General features: G+C 36.9%; 1 protein-coding gene across 2 annotated transcripts in view; it reads right to left on the bottom strand.

Annotated features, from left to right (window-relative positions):
* Positions 1-19,720, bottom strand: part of CD109 (CD109 molecule) — a 173,936-nt gene that overhangs the window by 14,784 nt on the left and 139,432 nt on the right. For both annotated transcript variants that reach the window (XM_072642620.1, XM_072642621.1), the window contains exons 24-29: positions 16,922-17,003; positions 14,623-14,851; positions 13,532-13,697; positions 10,812-11,002; positions 9,610-9,765; positions 7,868-7,933 (exon numbers count right to left, since the gene is read on the bottom strand). In XM_072642620.1, the coding sequence (XP_072498721.1) occupies positions 7,868-7,933; positions 9,610-9,765; positions 10,812-11,002; positions 13,532-13,697; positions 14,623-14,851; positions 16,922-17,003 (890 nt within the window). The remainder of the gene's footprint in view (positions 1-7,867; positions 7,934-9,609; positions 9,766-10,811; positions 11,003-13,531; positions 13,698-14,622; positions 14,852-16,921; positions 17,004-19,720) is intronic.

Here is a 19,720-nt window from a genome sequence, read left to right as displayed (position 1 = left end):
AACATTATAAATAATAAGTAATAAATTCACAGTTTAACAAATTAGTAATAAATTTAATACAATGCCATACCATTCAAACTATCAGAAAATTATTTTCTAGAGTTAAAAAAAATAATATCAGAATTCATCTGGAAGAACAACAGGTTCAGAATATCAATGAAATTAATGAAAAGAAATGCTAGGAAAGGTGGCCTAGCTCTACCATATCTCAAATTGTATTATAAAGCAGCAATCATCAAAACTACTTGGTACTGGCTAAGAAACAGAAGGGGTAGATCAGCAGAACAGGTTAGGTACTCAAGACACAGTAGTCAATGAATATAGTAATCTACTGTTTGAAAAACGCAAGGACCCCAGCTTCTGGGATAAGAATTCATTGTTTCACAAAAACTGCTGGGAAAACTGGATAACGGTGTGACCAAAACTGGCATAAACCAATGCCTGACACTGTACACAAGAATAAAGTCCAAATGGATACATGATCTAGGTATAAAGGCTAATACTATGAACAAATTAGGGGAGCAAGGGATACTGTATTTGTCAAATTTATGGAGAATGGAGAAATTTATGACCAAACAAGAGATTGAGAATATCAAGAAGTGCAAAATGGATAATTTTGATTACATTAAATTGAAAAAGTTTTTGTACAAACAAACCCAATACAACCAAGATTAGGAGGGAAGCAGAAAACTGGGAAACAATTTTTGCAACTAGTGCCTGTGATAAAGGACTCATTTCTAAAATATATAGAGAACTGAACCCAATGTACAGGAATACAAGTCATTCCCCAACTGATAAATGGTCAAAGGACATGAACAGGTAGTTTTCAGAGGAAGAAATTACAGCTATCTATTGTCATATGAAGAAATGGTCTAAATCACTATTGATTAGAGAGATGCAAATCAAAACAACTCTGAAGTACCTCATCACACCTATCAGATTGGCTAACATGACAAAACAGGAAGATAAAACATGTTGGAGAAGATGTGAGAGAGTTGGAACACTAATTCATTGTTGGTGGGGCTGTGAGTTGATCCAACCATTCTGGAGAGCAATTTGGAACTATACCCAAAGGGCTCCAAAAATGTGCATACCCTTTAACCCAGCAATGTGACTTCCAGGGCTATTGCCCAAAGAGATCATAAAAATGGGAAAAGGTCCATATGTACAAAAATATTTATAGAGGCAGAGCCAAGATGATGGAGTAGAAAGACTCATATACTCTAGCACTTCCCCCACAGCCCACAAAATACATGTAAAAAATGACTCCAGACAAAGGTAACCTGGAAGGTCGACAGGAAAGATCTATCCCACAGTACACTGAGCAGAGTGGAGACCAGCCCTGGTCATGTGGCATGGGGGAAACAAGACCAAATCAAGCCTTTGGGGCAGAATTCCCAGCAGGGAGGGTCATAGATCCTTCAATTCACAAGCAACAAAGAAAGCTTCAAATGTCAGTGTGGGAGGGCTTTCCCAGCTGAGTGAGAAGGGAAGAGGGTCCCCCCAGCAATGGCCCCAGGCAGTGGCAGAGGCTGGGGCAGCAGTAGCAGCAGCTGTGGGTGGCGGGCAGCTACAGTGGTCATTCAATTTAAAGCCCCTGGGGGAATTGTGCAGCTGATCTGAACCTCAGCCCTGAGCACTGTCCTGAGGGGAGGAGAAGCACTAGCGCCTTCCTCTTGCCAAAGGATTCAGAATTCAAGTAACTGGCTGGGAAAATGCCCCCAAAAAAGGGAAAAAAATAAGATCATAAAAAGTTACTTTCTTAGTGAGCAGGTCTCCTTCTATCCTTTCAGATGAGGAAGAACAAGGCATACTGTCAGAGGAAGTCAAAGCTTCTGCCTCCAGTACCTCCGAAATGATTATGAAATGGGCTCAGGCCATGGAAGAGTTTGAAAAGCAAGTAAGCAGCTTGCTAAAGGAGAACCAAAAAAAAAATGCTGAGGAAAATAACACCTTTAAAATTAGGCTAACTCAATTGGAAAAAGAGGTCCAAAAAACCAATGAGGAGAAGGCGGTTTTAAAAAGCAGAATTAACCAAATGGAAAAGGAGGTTCAAAAGCTCACTGAAGAAAACAGCTCTTTAAAAAAGAGAGTGGAGTACAGGGAAGTTAATGACTATATGTTAAACCAAGAAGTGACAAAATAAAACCAAAAGAATGAAAAAATAGAAGATAATGTGAAACATCTCATTGGAAAAACAACTGACCTGGAAAATAGATCCAGGAGAGACAATTTAAAAATTATGGGACTACCTGAAAGCCATGATCAGAAAAAGAGCCTACGCATCATCTTTAATGAAATTATCAAGGAAAACTGCCCTGATAGTCTAGAATCAGAGGGCAAAATAAATATTGAAAGAATCCACTGATCACCTCCTGAAAGAGACCCAAAAGAGAAACTCCTAGGAATATTGTGGCTAAATTTCAGAGTTTCCAGGTAAAGGAGAAAATATTGTAAGCAACTAGAAAGAAACAATTTGAGTACTGTGGAAATACCATCAGGATAACACAGGATCTGGCAGCTTCTACATTAAGGGATCAAAGGGCTTGGAATAGGATATTCCAGGAGTCAAAGGAACTGGGATTAAAACCAAGAATCACTCACCCAGCAAAACTGAGTACAATACTTCAAGGGGAAAAAATGAGTATTCAATGATATAGAGGACTTTCAAGCATTCTTGATGAAAAGACCAGAACTGAATAGAAAATTTGACTTTCAAACACAAGAATCAATAGAAGCATGAAAAGGTAAACAGGAAAGAGAAATCATAAAGGACTTTCTAAAGCTAAACTGTTTACAATCCTACGTGGAAAGATAATATTTGTAACTCTTGAGACTTTTCTCAGTATTTGGGTAGGTGGAGGGATTATACACACACACACACACACACACACACACACATACACACACACACATACACAGGGTGTACAGGTTGAGTTGAATCAGAAGAGATGATATTCATAAAAAAATAAAATAAAATTAAGGGGTGAGAGAGGAAAATATTGGGAGGAGAAAGGGAGAAATGGAAAGGGGCAGGCTATCACTCATAAAAGAGATAAGAAAAATCTTTTTTCAATGCAGGAGAAAAAGGAGGAGGGGAGAGGGGAAAAGTGAAGCTTACTCTCTTCACATATGGCTTAAGGAGGAAATAACATGCTCACTAAATTTGGTATGAAAATCTATCTTACACTACAGGAAAGTAGGGGAGAAGGGGACAAGTAGAGTGAGAGGGATGATAAAAGGGAGGGCAAATGGGAGAACGGAGTAACAAGAAGTAAACACTTTTGGGAAGGGACAAAGTCAAATGGAAGAATAGAAAAAACAAGGGGGGAACAGGGTAGGATGGAGGGAAATATAGTTAGTCTTACACAACATAACTATTATGGATGTCTTTTGCAAACTGACACACATATAGCCTGTATCAAATTGCTTGCCTTCTCAGTGGGGATAGGTGGGGAGGGAGAAAGGGAGAGAAGTTGACATTCAAAGTAGTAGAAACAAATGTTGAGAACTGTTATTGCATGTAACTGGGAAATAAGAAATATAGGTAATGAGGTATAGAAATCTATCCTGCCCTACAAGAAAAGAGAGAAGATGGGGATAAGGGAAGAGTGGGGTATGATAGAATGGAGGGCTCATTGAGGGAAGGGGTAATCAGAATGCAAGGTGTTATGGGGTGGAAGGAGGGGAGAGATGGGGAGAAAAATTAGAACTCAAAATTTTGTGGAAATGAATGCTGAAATTTAAAAATAAATAAATAAAACAAAAAAAAAAACACAAAAATATTTTTAGCAGCTCTCTTTGTGGTGTCCAAGAACTGGAAATCGAGGGGATACACAACAACTGTGGAATGGCTGAACAAGTTGTGGTATATGAATGTAAGGGAATACTATGTGCTATAAGAATTGATGAATAGGAAGACTTCAGAGAGGCCTGGAAGGACATGTATGAACTGATGCTAAGTGAAATGGGCAGAACCAGGAGAACATTGTACACAGTAACAGCCACAGTGTGCAAGGACTGTTTCTGACAGACTTAGCCCTTCGCAGCAATGTAAGAACCTAAAACATTCCCAAAGGACTCGAGGCAAAATGCCATCCACATTCAGAGAAAGAACCATGGAATCGTAGTCCAGAATGAAGCAGACTATTTCCTCTTGTGCTATGTTTTATTTTGGTTTGGTTTCTCTCATGGTTTCTCCCATTCATTTCAATTCTTCCATGCAACATGCCTAATGTGAAAATGTGTTTAATAAGAATGTATGTGTAGAACCCATATAAGATTGCATGTCACCTTGGGGAGGGAGAGAGGTGGGAAGCGGAAAAAATTTAAGACTCATGGAAGTGATTGTTCAAAACCAAAACCAAATTAATTTATAAAATAAATAAATGTAATATAAGTAGTAAATCTAAATTAAATAAATTTAAGTAATAATATCTCAATAATAGTAGGTGATAAGCATCAATAGGTTCATAAATATTAATAATCTATAAATATTCATAGGTTAATATTCAGGTGGATAGTTTTATGTTTTTGTTTTGAAAATCTTTCAGAACCTGAGCAAATGTAATTGGGATTCAATGTTTTCCAGATACTTCTACTTTATTGATTAGATTTGGGATATTCTATGTATTTACTGCTACAGAATCTAATACACCTGACCCGTGCATTCAAAGCTAACAGAGATGAGAAACTCCCCAATCTCTTTCTTAGTCAAGCCTTCCTTTAAATAACCTCTTAACTATCTCCTTTTTCTCTGCTTATTTTACATTGTAATTATTAAGGTATCATAACCGTTCTCCAATTATCTTCCTTTCTTTGATGGATTTAAAGAATAAATATCTTTGTGTGGTTGTTTTGCAACATTCCTAATTCACAATATTTCTAATTGTTTCTGACCTGTCCTTTTTGTTGGGCTTCCCATTTCTTATTTTTTCAATCCCATTTTAAAAAGAGACATTTCCCTATTAGAATGTAATCTCCATAAGGGCAGGTATATGGTCTTGCTGAACTTTGTCTCTTCCTCAGTGTCTGGCACAGTACTTTTATTGTGTATTAAATACATGCTTCTTGAATTCCCTTTGACAGCCACTTAGATTTTGTCAGCAAGAAATGTGGGATATTGTATGAATTTATGCATGGCTTTTTTCCAATGAGATATTTCACATTGTCTTTTTCATTCTTTTGGTTGTGTTTTGTAATTTCTTGGTTTCTCATGGAGTCATTAGCTTCCATATGCTCCATTCTAATTTTTAAAGAACTATTTTCTTCAGTGAGCTTTTGAAACTCCTTTTCCATTTGACTAATTCTGCTTTTTAAAGTATTCTTCTCCTCATTGGCTTTTTGGAACCTCTTTTGCCATTTGTCTATTTTTAAAGGTGTTATTTTCTTCAGCATTTTTGGGGGTCTCCTTTAGCAAGCTATTTACTTGCTTTTCATGATTTTCTTGCATCTCTCTCATTTCTCTTCCCAATTTTTCCTCCACCTTTCTTATTTGATTTTCAAAATCTTTTTTGAGTTCTTCCATGGCCTGAGACCAATGCATATTTATTTAGGAGAATTTGGATGTCAAAGCCTTGACTTTGGTGTCTTCCTCTGATGGTATCCTTTGTTCTTCTTCATTCAAAAGGATGGAGGAAAATACCTGTTCAACAAGAAAGTAACCTTCTATGTCCTTATTTTTTTTCCCTTTTTTTGGGCATTTTCCCAAACTGTTACTTGACTTTTGAGTCCTTTGTCAGGTGGAGGATATAGTCTAGGAATCTGTAAGTCCTCAGTTCCTCCAAGGTGGCACAATTAAGGGAGAGGAGTTTACTCCTCTCCTGGCCCGTGCTCTGGTCTGGGAGCAACCACAAGCTTTTCTGCCCAGTATCTGCAAGTAGGATTTCCTGTCCACAACTGCCTCCAGCTCCTCCTTGGGCCGCCACTCAGGGCTGAGATCCATATCAGCTGCTTGATTCCCCCAGGGGCTTTAGGCTGAGGGTTCCTAAAATGGATGCTGCTGCTTCAGCAACTGTCTCTGCTGCCCTGACTCTGGGGCCAGACTACATTCCCTTCTCACCTAGGTGAAAGAGCTTTCTCACTGACCTTTGAAGCTATCTTTGGCATTTGTGGGTTGAGGAATTTGGGAGCTGCTGCCCCAGATTCCAAGCCCTGAAGCCTGTTCCAGTCCTGACCCTGTTGGCAGGGTCAACACTGTGCTGAGCTCCGCTCTGAGCCCAGTGCAATACACCCCTCCCATAGGCCTTCCAGGTGGTCTTGGGCTGGAAATTGCTTTCACTCTGTTGTTTTGTGGCTTCTGCTGCTTTAGAATTTGTTTAGAGTCATTTTTTACAGGTATTTTATGGGCTTTGATGGGAGAGCTAGAGTAGGTCCATCTTTCTACTCCACCATCTTGGCTCCAGCCCATGCATGGCTATTTTCAACAACTTTATCTTTCTGATAGTTAGAATACATTTTCCAAGGCTTCACATAAGCTGTTTGCATGTTCAGGTTTTGAGACTTCAGTTCTCCTATGAATTATTTATTTTAATAATGAACCATTTCAAGTTTTACTAATATCTACATTTTGTTATAGTTTCTTCATCTAAAAAAATTGAATAACCTATTAATGGATTCCTTCAGTTTTATTTTAACTACCAGAATGTTGAAATTAATTGTATGGTGTTTGCTATATTAGTTTACTTATGGATATTTGTTTTCTGTTTCAAATTTGTACTTTAATCTACAGTTTAACCTTACAATAAGGCAATAAGGGAATTCCCTCAAAATTGTAAATAAAATGAACACTTGAATATAGAATATTTTTCCCATTGATTCACCATTATAACTTCAGAGACATATTCCCACAGAAAATAGAACTGACCTCAATATATAGTGAAAATCACACATAAAAATTTCATTTAAATTATGTATAAAAAATTGTCTCTGACACAAATTGTGCTATGTGACTCTGGGCAAGTCATTTAATTATCTTCATGGCCCAGGCAATTCTAAGACTGTATCTGTAGAATATATGTACCAACAAAGTAAGTTTTATTACAAGGAGTTCCTCACACAATTTAATCACAGGTCCAATGCCTCTCACCCCCTTCCTCCAGGCCCACAAAAATAAAAAACTACCCTAACTAAAAATATTACCACACATTATGAAACATATAATTAAGAGAAAAGGCTAAAATGGACAGTATATAACTAAGTTATTCAAATGAATAATGAATCTTCATGAGGTTAATATATTCCAAAAACACATATATTTTCATACTAAAACAGGAAATAGGAATTAACCATGTATTTAACAATTAATAGCATCAAAAATTTCACTGTACTTTAACGCTGAAGTAGTCACTGGTTACTTTTTCTCCAAGTAATCAGCAAAGCTCACAAATAGAAATAAGAACAAATTTTAAAAATTAAATTAAAAGCCACTTATAATTTTAACCAGGTTAAAAAATGAATCCATAAGACTAGGTTATCTTTATAAGATCTTCCAAAGAATCATATTAAAACAGTGATATTTAACTAAACTTCTAATCAAATAGTTCCATGAACATATTAAGTTCACCCTGGGTTCTTAAATACTACATCAGTAGAATGCCAGTACCAGGAGGTACTACAACAATCTAGAAAACCATTGAGTACAGGCCTGATGACAGATCCCAAGACTGTCATCCAGACTCTCATCTCACTAAATTAGAAAAACATCACCAAAAAAGGTTAACTACCAGTTGAAGAATTTTTTTCAACTGTTATCAATTAAAACAGTCTACTTAGACCTAGAAGAATGGTTTCAGTTTGAGGACAAACGCTCATCAATTAAGTCGTGACCAAAATATTGACCTAGGCAAGTATGAACTTGACTACATACCTGACAGAAAGCAAATCCAAAACCACTTGCTGAAACAGTAACTGAAATTGGCTGCTGGACAGCAAGCTGAATGAAGGGGAGAGAAAAAAATAGTAAATGTGTGGCTATGGCCATATCACTTATTTTACAAGAAAGCCCTAAAAGTTAATGATTAGTATTACCAGTAAGAGTACAAATAGTTCAGTATCATCCCTCTTTGTCAGTTAAAAAAAAGTATACATACAATATATATTATGTTGTATATGTTACATATATATCATATATACATATGTGAACGTATATTTGTTGACGCTGAGTTGTTTCAGCTGTGTCCAACTCTTCATGACCTTATTTTGGATTTTATCAGCAAAGTTACTGGAATGATTTGCCATTTCCTTCTCCAGATCATTTTACAGATGAGGAAACTGAGACAAACAGGATTAAGTGACTTGCCCAAGTTCACATAGTTAGTAAGTGCCTGAGACCATTTTTAAACTTTGGAAAATTAATCTTACTGACTCGAGGTCTAGCATTCTACCCACTGTGCCACTTAAATGCCCATGAATGTGTATATCTGTATGTAAATTTATATGTGTATATATGAATGTATCCTCTTCACACATAAACACATATTTAGGAAGACCTGAATAAGTAATCCTTAGCAAATGTACTTAATCCTTTTTGAGTCATAAACTCCTTTGGCAGTCAGGTAAAACCTTATGCTATAACAGTTTATTGCCTATATAATCAGAATTAAAGAAAATATTAAATTTCAGCTAGAGGCTAAAGAAAATAAATTTTTATACCAACCAAGGTCATGAATCCCAGGTTAAGAACTATTGATCTAAAGCTGTCTGTATCAGGTAGGAAAAGAGCATCATCCCTTCCACCATCCAATCTTTGTGATGTCATTGATCTTTGAGAATGAAGGACAAACTCCAACAAGGTCTGTGACTTCTGCCTGCTGTCCCCTTATTTCATTAAGTGTAAGTAGAAGTATAAAGGTAAATCAAGGTCTCTGGCAATTGGCATTCTTCCTTTAAAGTGCCCACACACTCTGCTCTACACAATACACAACCAGGGTGTTTATCTTCCTGTCCTAAATGGTGAGATGTCCCTCAAGCATGATGACATAATTCATCTCTCACTAGACTTCACTTCATCCCTCTTTTTCCTTTTCCCTTACTTATTTTCCAGGACCCTGAGGCTACTGTTCCACACCAGGGTACAGGTCTGTATTAGAGTGGGAAGAAAAGGAAGGCACGAAAATATCTGATGAAGCCAGAGTACAAAAACAATATAATATGCCCCCTCAGGACAGAGCTTTGTTTGTTGACCTGTCATATCCCTAGTGCTTAGCATTGTGCTTCATGAATAGTAGTTGCTCAATATCTGCTTGTTGGATTATCCTGGAAGGAATGGAGGGCTCTGTGACCTCCAGACAAAAAGTTCACTGCTGATCTCCTTTGCCTCTCCTGGCTCATTTGCTTTCTTCTCACTTATTCTACTTCTCTTTTCTAGTCTGGTTTCCCAAACATTCAACCAATGGTAGGCACTCATATTATTTTCCTTTAATCCAGGGTCCTGGCTATGATATTCCTTGGTTCAACCCTTATGTCCTGTATTAACTTATCTGAAATCTCCTTATCTATTTCATGATTAAAACAAATGATAAATGATAAAAAGAGAATTACTCCAGCTTAAAGCATCATTTACATAGTTTTAAATAATTTTCCAGTGGACAAATATTTCTCATTACCTACCTCTGCTGTTTGAAGAAGAAAACGGTTTTTAGTGTTAATCAGAAACTCTGTTGGTGCTGTCATACTAGGCCCAGTTACTGTTACTCTCATGTCTGTCTGTTCAGTAGTGGTGAGAGAGGCAAATGTAGATAAGGCATGCAAGGCCACAATGGTATCCTGGTAGGGAAAAGGAAGAAACAGTTTGTAGAGTAAAGACAAAATAGTTAAAGGATTCTCAAATTTTCCCAATAACTGGAGGCATTTCTTACTATAGAATCGTGAATCACATTTTTTTCCTGTCAAAAATAGCAATTACCAGGATGATAAGACAATTCCTTCTAGAGGTATATTAGATGAGATAAAAAAAGCTCCTTAACTGATTGGCTAAATGTCTCTTGTAACATCAGAGGTGCAGAACCAATCAGATACACCTGAGTCATACTCCTCAACTTTCCCATTAAATAACTCACCCAGCTGTGTCAGAACAGCACTGAAGATCTAAGGAAACAACTGGGAGCTTTTAATATGACTTGCTTGTGCTGAAAATCCTAAATCCTAAATAAAAAGCATCTTTAAAGGATGCAGGCATGGAAAAAATAAACTCTGTCAAGCCCAGCAGGATTAAAGTCTTATCAGAACTGAGAAGAAAATTCAATTTTCCTTTAAAAAGGTACTTACAAAATGTTGCTACCCATAAATTATCATCATTTTTTAAAGTACAAAATGACTTTAAGAATGATTATTTTTTTAAAACTTCCTTATCCTTTCATCATAAAGCCTTAATTTTTTTTATCTTAAAACTGTAAATAAACCAGTCAACCAGTTGATACATATTCTGTAAGAAACCAAATGTTAAATTTGCCATATTGAATAGGGGAAAACATGAAAGTGGAAAAGAAACACATAAACCAAATAGATAATTCCACTCATAAAGGATTTAAAAACCCTAATTTTACTAAAAAATCTTGAGTCTTAAAGCATGGAATCTTTATGTCCCATCAAACATAGATATCATGTAACTATAAAAATGATGAGACTTGTCTCCATACATGGCTTAATGAAAACAATTTCCACTTCTTTATAATCATACAATTCCATAAAGCCCAGAATCCTACCTATCAGAACAGCATGTAACAACTTTCCACAAAACAAAAACCAATAAAAAAGAAAACAAAAATGTATATTTTCAGAAAAAAGGCAATCAATAACTTATCAGCTCTAACCTGGGTAGAGGAATAACCTCCCAGCCTATTTCTCTGCTTGCTTAGCCACCTCATAATAGGCATCCCCTCTGCCATCCGATTTTGCAGGAAGTGTGACAATAATGCATAGGCTGCAACCTCGATGTCCAGGGAACTTGGCTGCCAGGATTGAGAGAGTTTGGATACTGATGACTCCCAGAACTGCATGCCTCCTGCAAGAGAACAGCAGCACTGAGACATTCAACAGAAGGTGAGGGTTGGATAATTAAGCCTATTTTCAACCTATGCATGTTAAGAAAAGTGTAAATCAAACTGTCTACTTCCAGATAGAGAGATGATGGACCCAGAGTACAGAATGAAGTATATTTTTTTGGGACATGACTGATACAGGAATTTGTTTTGCATGGTTATAGATATCTATAATGGGTTTTATTTTTCTTGCTTTCCCAATAAATAGGACATAGGGAGGTAGGAGGGAGACAATTCAGAACTAAAAATTAAATTAAATCAAATTTTTAAAAAAAAAGAGAGAGAAAAGTATATGTGATCAGTGGGTTGGTTATTTTGGTGAACTGGTTCCTCCTACTCCCCACTTTTTCTTTTTTTAATTTTTCTTACTAGGGTAGGCTCATAATGTGGAGGAAGAGGAAGGACATGTTCAGAAATAAAGGTGATTTAAAGACAAAAGACATCAATTTGAAAAAAAAATAAGAAAGCAATGTATATCCTAGTCAAGAAAGTAAAGCACACAACTCATCTGGATATCCCTTCCTAAAAGTACTTCAGGAATCATGGTGAAAAAATCGAAAAAAGCCTAGACTGGGCATTCTGAAACCTAAGCTCTCCCACTTCAGTCATTAACTAGCTCCATGAAGTCAGACCAGTCATTTAACCCCCCTAAGTCTCAGTTTCTCCAAATAAAGAGGAAGGCCTAGATGATGGTTAAGAGCTCCATTAGCTCTAAAATTCTATAGGAATTGGCATGTTTCATTATTCAAAAGTCATAGAAATATAAGTTTAAATTACAACTCCCCCCTCAGTAAAATCTCCACGTGGCCCCAAACAGGTAGAATTCTCCTAAAAATTCTTATGCCACATACCCTGGAGGGGGCAAAGTTCTCCCTCCTTGGGGTTTCTTTTCCCCTACACCTTCCAAATACTGCAGGAACTACTTGAAGAGTAATTACATCAGTCAATCAGTCAATCATCCAGAGCTACTCTATGTCAAAGACAACCAAGTGAGTAGATCTTTCTTTCAGCTAAAAGAAGGAAAAAATAACAAGGATTCTTTTTGCATCTATGGAAACATTTAAGAAGCACTGTACTATAGCAGAAAGTCTACTGGACTTGGAGTTAGGAAGCCTTAGGAAAAATCCCACCTCTGATATTTACTAGCTGAGTGACTATAAAAAAGTTAATCACTCTGGGCTCCAGTCTCCTCCCATTGAAGGAGAGCACCCAGGGCAGCCATTTCATGTCTCCCACCTGGCTAAATTCCCCTGACTTCCACATGCCCTATGTGGGGTAGCCTCTCCTTTTTAGCTTCTTTTTGTATGTTGTCTTTCCCCATTAAATTATAAGCTACTTAAGGGCAGGGACTCTCTTTTGCCTTTCTTTCAATACACAGTGCCTTGAATATATACAGGTGCTTAATAGATGTTTACTGCCTGACTTTTGCTGTTGATGGTGATGATGATGACACAATGTTTTGTGAAGTCTTACAAGTGTCTAACAACTTTATGAAACTATCCGTTATTGAAACTGGCAGAATTTAGAATGAGTGCATACGGTGTCTCCACGATAATCCTTTGCGTACATTCTGCCTGTAGACTGACACTGAAATAATATGGTTAGATTTGATGATATTCTAGTGGAAACAGGTGAGCCTTCTGAAGTCACAGGAGACATTGGGTAGTGTGGCCTAATGACTGTGTAACGGAGTAGATAGATTCCGGGCCACCTTGTCGGAGGGGAATCAAATACTCAAAGTGTTAAAAGCCATTTCAACAATCTCAGCATATAACAGCTTTAAAATCATCAATGTTTGTTGTTTAGTCAATTAGTTATGTCCAACTCTTCATGAGCCCATTTAGGGTTTTCCTGGCAAAGATACTGGAATGGTTTGCCATTTCCTCCTCCAGCTCATTTTACGGATGAAGAAACTGAGGCTGATAGGGTTAAGTGACTTGCCCAGGGTCATACAGCTAATAAGTGTCTAAGGCCAGATCTAAACTCATGAAGATATGTCTTCCTGACTCCAGACCTAGTACTATCTTAACTGTGCCACCCAGCTGCCCCAGAAGGACTTTAGAGGCCAACAAATCCAAACTTCTCATTTTCTAATAATAATAATAACCACTAGTAATTATATGACTCTTTAAGGTTTAGAAAAACTCCCAATAATCTCATTTGATCCTCACAATCCAGGAGGTAGGTGCTATTATGACTCCATTTTACAGTTACAGAAACTGAGGCACAAAAAGTTTAAATGACTTGCCTGGGGTTACACAGCTAGTAACTAGGTGAGGGAAGATTTGAACCAAGGTCTCTGTAACTCCAGGTCCAATAAACTATCCACTATGCCATGCTTTCCTTTACTCAGTAAGTCCTGGGCAAGTCCCTTAATTTTCAGTGCACCAAACACAAGCAAATCTGCAACCTAGGGTTCCCTACATCAAAGAAATCACAAGTCCAGACCAAAATAAAAAATAATTCCATAAATAATAAAAAAATACACTTACCTTCATGTTCTGCCCTCTGGTTCAACATATCCAGAGCTGCTCTCCCTTCAGAACTTTCCACTGATGACAGCGCATAACTTATGAGAGCTAGAGTGTAGTTATCTGAAACACCTTCCCTGAACTGGGACTCCAAAAAGTTAACAGATGATTTCATATCCATGGAAGCCTACGCAGACATGGAGATATTAAGGTACTAAAAAAAACAAACCTCTATCACATTTAAATAACAAACCTAGATGAAATGTAGGGATCTGACACATTATCATTTTTAAAAAGTCATAACTAACTTTTACAATGGCGAGTAATTCAACTTTGTCCTCCAATGGAAGAAGGACTAAACAGTGAGATGATATTAAACAGCAGATATTAATTAGTGCTTCTCCAACTAGAAATGCTGACCTGAAGCAAAGGTTGGGTTTGTGCTTGGGGAGAATAGCCCATAATTTAATTTCAGGAATGAACACTGTAATTCAGGAGACAAAATGATCTATCACACCCAATGCAGTGGCAGAAACCTAGAAGGTGATCAATGACTCCAGGTCCTGCACTGTATCCACTAAACCAACTAGTTGCCAGTCACAAATATATCTTTTTATAAATAAGAAAATCATTAGCCAAAAAGTTAGGAAAATGTTTTTACCAAAGTAGATAATTTTCATTTAAAAAAAAGCTCTCCCTGTTAAAAGATAAAATATTTTTTAACTTATTAAGGCCATATCTTTCAATGTTTGTAATAAGAATGTAATTTACAGAATTTCTTCAGCTACTCCTGAAACTGAACATGGAAGCAAAGTAGGACATGTTCAAACTGGGTTCCTTAGATGTGGATTTAGAAAGCAAAGTAACTGAGACTGTGGGCCCTAAAACATCCCTTCCTTCTTGTTTCACTTATCTCCAGTCATCCTGATTTATATCTTGCCACTGGACCCAGATGCTCCAAAGGAGAAAGTGGAGCTACTGAATTAGCACAGCCCTCCCTCATGTAAATCCCAGTTCACTTGCAAGTCATGGCATCATCTTCCTGTTGTCATGGTCCTCTTCAAGAACAGAAAAAATGACAACAATTCAAATACAACAAAAAAGTGAAATACCTGGTACTTCTGATAACCTAAGAGAGATGTCAGAATATAGGCTGTAAGGGTAATTGGACCATTAGTGCCACCTTGAAGGTCACTATGGATCACTCTTCCTGGTTCCCAGAATTCACCACTGGGTTTTCTATGTTTCTTGAGCCAGGAAAATGTTCTGTGTAATACATCCTCATCAATATCTATGTAAGGAGAAGCTTGAAGAAAACATCTTAGGACAAAAGCCGATAACCTAGATAGGGGAGAAAACAGAACTTTTAAAATGAAACACATGTTATAAAACCTTCCAAACATCATTAAATGAGCAAATAAATGATTTTTTCCCACCTAGAATACAACACAGGGATGAAAAGGTAGTTGGGAGAAGGAAGTATGCAGAATGTATAGCAAAGAGGAAAGTAATAAAGGAGCACTGCTGTGCATGCTATGAGAACCTATGTCCTATGAATCCTTGTAATGTTGGATTTATGAGATTTATGTTAATGAAAGATCTCCCCTCCTCCCCCATTAATAGGCCTCAGGTGAAGTCCATTAAGGGAAGCTGGATTAAGAGAGAGGCTTGTTTTGTAGGAAGGCTCACATCTTTTGTTAACTAATGAGGCACTGGGTCACAAGGGTTGTGAAGCCCTCCAGCTCTGAAAAGTGTAGCTATCCTTGAGGTGAGGTTTTGCTTTGAGGGTTTCTCTGGAAGAAGGTTCATCTGCCAGATGAGACTCTGGGTAGCTGTGATCCCCCCACTTTGAAAACTCAATTTTGGTGCTCCTCTCTCTGATACCTATGTATGTATGTAATGGTCAAATAATTGGATCTATCTTTTGATCTCTGCTGCATGTATTACTTATGATCAGACAGAAGCCCTGTCTGTTGGTCTTTATTTCTCTCCTTGTGTTTTCTCTGTTGGTGAATGTAATTAAAGTAGATTGCTGACCCCTAAAAGTTGCTTTCCTTTTGGAAAATCAGATCTAAGAACCTGTGCAGCAGGCCCTCTTGAGTACGCCAGGGTTCTTGCTGTTACAATCTTATAAATCCATATCCTATAAATAAAGTGTCCTGTAAGTAGAAGTATAGCTACTATCTTCATTACCAAAAAAGAAATTCATTTTAATTAAATTCTTACTTCACTTGTGAAATACTCCAAGTATTTATGAAGGAAAAGCAAAATTTTGCATTCTATCTTACATCTGCTGAAATCAAGTAAGGTTTTCAGTATTAATAATCCTGAACAAACTGTATTACTGTTGTATTACCCTTATGACAAATGTGATTTAAAAAAAATATATCACAAAATATACTGTTGAGGAAAAACAACCAAGCAAATATTCTCTCTTCCGACCATCAGGTTTAGTGGAAGCAAGATGTCAAACAGCATGATATTGAAGCAGTGACTAATTACATTCTACAAATTTCATAATAGAAAAGGAAATGGGATATAGAAAAAGAAGAGGCAACAAGGGGCAGCGTCTAGGCACCGGAGCAGGAATTAGGAAGACATGGATTCAAAGGCCATCTCGGCTAACTGTTAGCTGGACAAGTTTTGTCTCCCCATTAGATCAGAAGCTCTTTGAGGGCAGGGACTTGGGGGGAAGGGTTGCCTCTTTTTGTATCTCCTGTACTTAGCACATAGTAGGCACTTATTGAATGTTTACTGAATAAATAAACTTCATGTCTCTGAGTCTTAGTTTCATGACCTGTAAAATGAGGGAGCTGAATGCCACTTCCAGCTCTAAATGTATAACACTACAATATTGGGGGGGAATCATCCAGAGATAACATCATTCATACCTGTATCTGTTGTCATTGGTTATAACCAGAGCATTTAGAAGGCAACATAATCAGCATTTCCCATTTTCATCTCTGTCTCCCAATAAAAACCCCAGGGTCTCATTCAATCACTATGGTGATTCTAACCAATTATTCCTTAATACCCTCAACACTATAATGAATTTGATTTCATGATAGAAAACTTTAGAGAATTTAGACAGTCTACTCTGTCCTTTTACTACATAGCTATTCTCATGAATTGTTCCTGTGAGATGTACAATCATCTCAAAGCATTCCATGTTGCTGCACCCACAATGACAGAAATGTTACTCATCTTCCAGAAAGATAAAAGTGGCCCTGGACCACCGCCTACAAGAGATTCCCCTTCAAAGTTGGGCAATGGTTCTGATAAAAACCAAGCTGCAAGCCAACCCTCCTGGAAATGTCTGCCAATTCTTGAACATTTTCATCCTGGTGCAATATCTGAATTACGTGTTCCTGATCTAAGATATGGATTAATTTTGTTGGCAAACATACATACCATGTGCTCCCAGAAGGATCACTATTTCCAAAAGCACTGAAAGAACCATCATCCCTTTGGTACAGAAGTTCCCTTTGGTAACCTGAAGACATGAAAAAAGAGGAGGATGTTCAATTCAGTACTATCAACTTCCTAGTGAATATTTTCTCACAAAGAAAACAAAGGTAGAAGAAAGAAAAGGAAAAGGAGTGAAATATTTGTGCAGCATATACTATTGCAGACCCTGTGAGAGATGTAAAAAGAATTGGACTGCTATAATACAGTACAAGAAATAAGAGGGAGGAAGAGAGTAAAATTAAAAGTTATAATTTGTTCATTTAAAAATCAAATTATCTATAAGTTTACTAAACAAGTTGAAGTAGTCATGTTTATGCTTAATTTTAAGTTTTAATTAAAAAGTTTTCATGACACCGTACACAAGAATAAAGTCCAAATGGGTACATGATTTAGGTATAAAGATTGATACCATGAATAAACTGGAGAAGCAAGGAATAGTGTATTTATCAGATCTATGGAGAAGGGAAGAATTCTTTACTAAAGGAGAGATAGAATGCATTATGAAATGCAAAATGGATAACTTTGAGTACATTAAACTGAGAAGTTTTTGCACAACCAAACCCAATGCAACCAAAATCTGGAGGGATGTAGTAAATTGGGAAAAAATTTTTACAGCTAAGCTCGGGGATAAAGGCCTCATTTCTAGAATATATAGAGAAGTGACCCAAATGTATAATCATACAAGTCATTCCCCAATTGATAAATGGTCAAAGGATATGAACAGGCAATTTTCAGAAGAAGAAATTAAAGCTATCTATAATCATATGAAAAAATGCTCTAAATCACTATTGGTTAGAGAGATGCAAATCAAAACAACTCTGAGGTACCACATCACACCTATAAGATTGGCAAACATGACAGAACAAGAAAATGATAAATGCTGGAGAGGATGTGGGAGAGTTGGAACACTAATTCATTGTTGGTGGAGCTGTGAGCGCATCCAACCATTCTGGAGAGCAATTTGGAACTATGCCCAAAGGGCTACAAAAATGTGCATACCCTTTGACCCAGCAATATCGCTACTAGGACTATATCCCCAAGAGATCATAAAAATGGGAAAGGGTCCCACATGTACAAAAATATTTATAGCAGCACTCTATGTAGTTGCCAAAAACTGGAAGTCAAGGGGATGTCCATCAATTGGGGAATGGCTGAATAAATTATGGTATATGAATGTAATGGAGTACTATTGTGCCATAAGAAATGATGAACAAGAAGACTTCAGAGAGGCCTGGAAGGACTTATATGACCTGATGCTGAGTGAAAGGAGCAGAACCAGGAGAACTTTATGCACAGCAACAACCACAGTGTGTGAGAGTTTTTTCTGGTAGACTTAGATTTTTGTAATAACACAAGAACTTCTGAAAAAAAAAAAAATCCCAATGGTGGACCTCAAGGCAAAATGCCTTCCACACTCAGAGAGAGAAATATGGAAGTCACTCACATAATGTAGCAGATCATGTTTGTGTATGTGTATCTGTTTGTGTATCATGTTCTGATTTGTTATACGGATTCTTTCATTTATCTTAGTCTGACTACATAGCATGACTATAGTGAAAATATACTCAATAGGAAAGTATATGTAGAATCTATACAGAATTGTATGCAGTCGTGGGGAGGGAGGGAGGTAGTGGGGGTGGGTGGGGAGGGATAAAATCGCAATTGTATGGCAGTGACTGTTAAACATTAAAAAAATAAAAAAATAAAATAAAATAAAATAAAATAAAAAATAAAAATAAAAAGTTTTCATTTAAAAAATAATAGTTTTGCCATAGAAATGAATACATCTACCTTTTTAACATCTTACTTCTTTCCTCTTTCCAAAAAGCTAGCCAGTAAAATGTAATATTAATAAAGTATTCATCATAATGGATTTTAAAATTATTGCTGATACTAAGAATATAAATCAGTTGATTCAGCTAATTTACTTAATTCCTTTCTTAGCCTCCACCTTAACTCCATCAGAAAAGTAGAATGTAGCAGAATGGGGGCAATGAGTCACAGAAATACTAAACAATGTTCTCAAGTTTCTGAAAAAATTTTTTAAGATCACAAAGGTGTTTAATAATATGGAACCCAAGATAAAATCCATACCTTCGATTTACAAGCTAGAATTTTATCCACCATACTGGTCCTCTTCAGTGCCTTATAATATGAATGCCACAACTGAACTATGACTTTTGCTTTGTAAAACATGGAAATATTTTGGGACCCATGTAAACTATGGAAAATATCTCTAATCAGAATGACTTATCCAGAAAAAAAAGGACAATATGCCCTCTAACGGCACAATTCCTATCAACAATTGTTGTTCCAAGTATGAGATATTATAAAATTGGTCATGGGGATGAGATCATGGAGATGAGATCAGTCCTCATGAAATTACCTCTCAGGTGGCTGACCTCCAGGCTCTACATCAATACTACCACCAGTCTTCTGCCAGACAGAGGCAGCACAAAGAAAACAAAATACTGAATTCTCCAGTTCTGAAGTAAACCTCCTTTGCTTGTTTAGCTGGAATAGGGAATGTAAATGTTGAGCTATGATCATAGGGGATAGCAACTAAAAAAACACAACCTGGAGGAAACATATTCCCTATCCGCATCTGACTGCTTGGAGAATTCTATATTAAGCAATATAAATGGAATAACTTTATTTCCCCTGTAAGTCAGTTTTAACCTATTGATATTTATGGCAGCCAATTCTTTGGAAAAGTCAATCCAAAGATTAACTGTGGTGATG

The sequence above is a fragment of the Notamacropus eugenii genome, chromosome 2 (genome assembly GCF_028372415.1).
Source record: "Notamacropus eugenii isolate mMacEug1 chromosome 2, mMacEug1.pri_v2, whole genome shotgun sequence".
Taxonomy (NCBI): domain Eukaryota; kingdom Metazoa; phylum Chordata; class Mammalia; order Diprotodontia; family Macropodidae; genus Notamacropus; species Notamacropus eugenii.
This window is presented reverse-complemented; position numbering and strand designations above follow the sequence as displayed.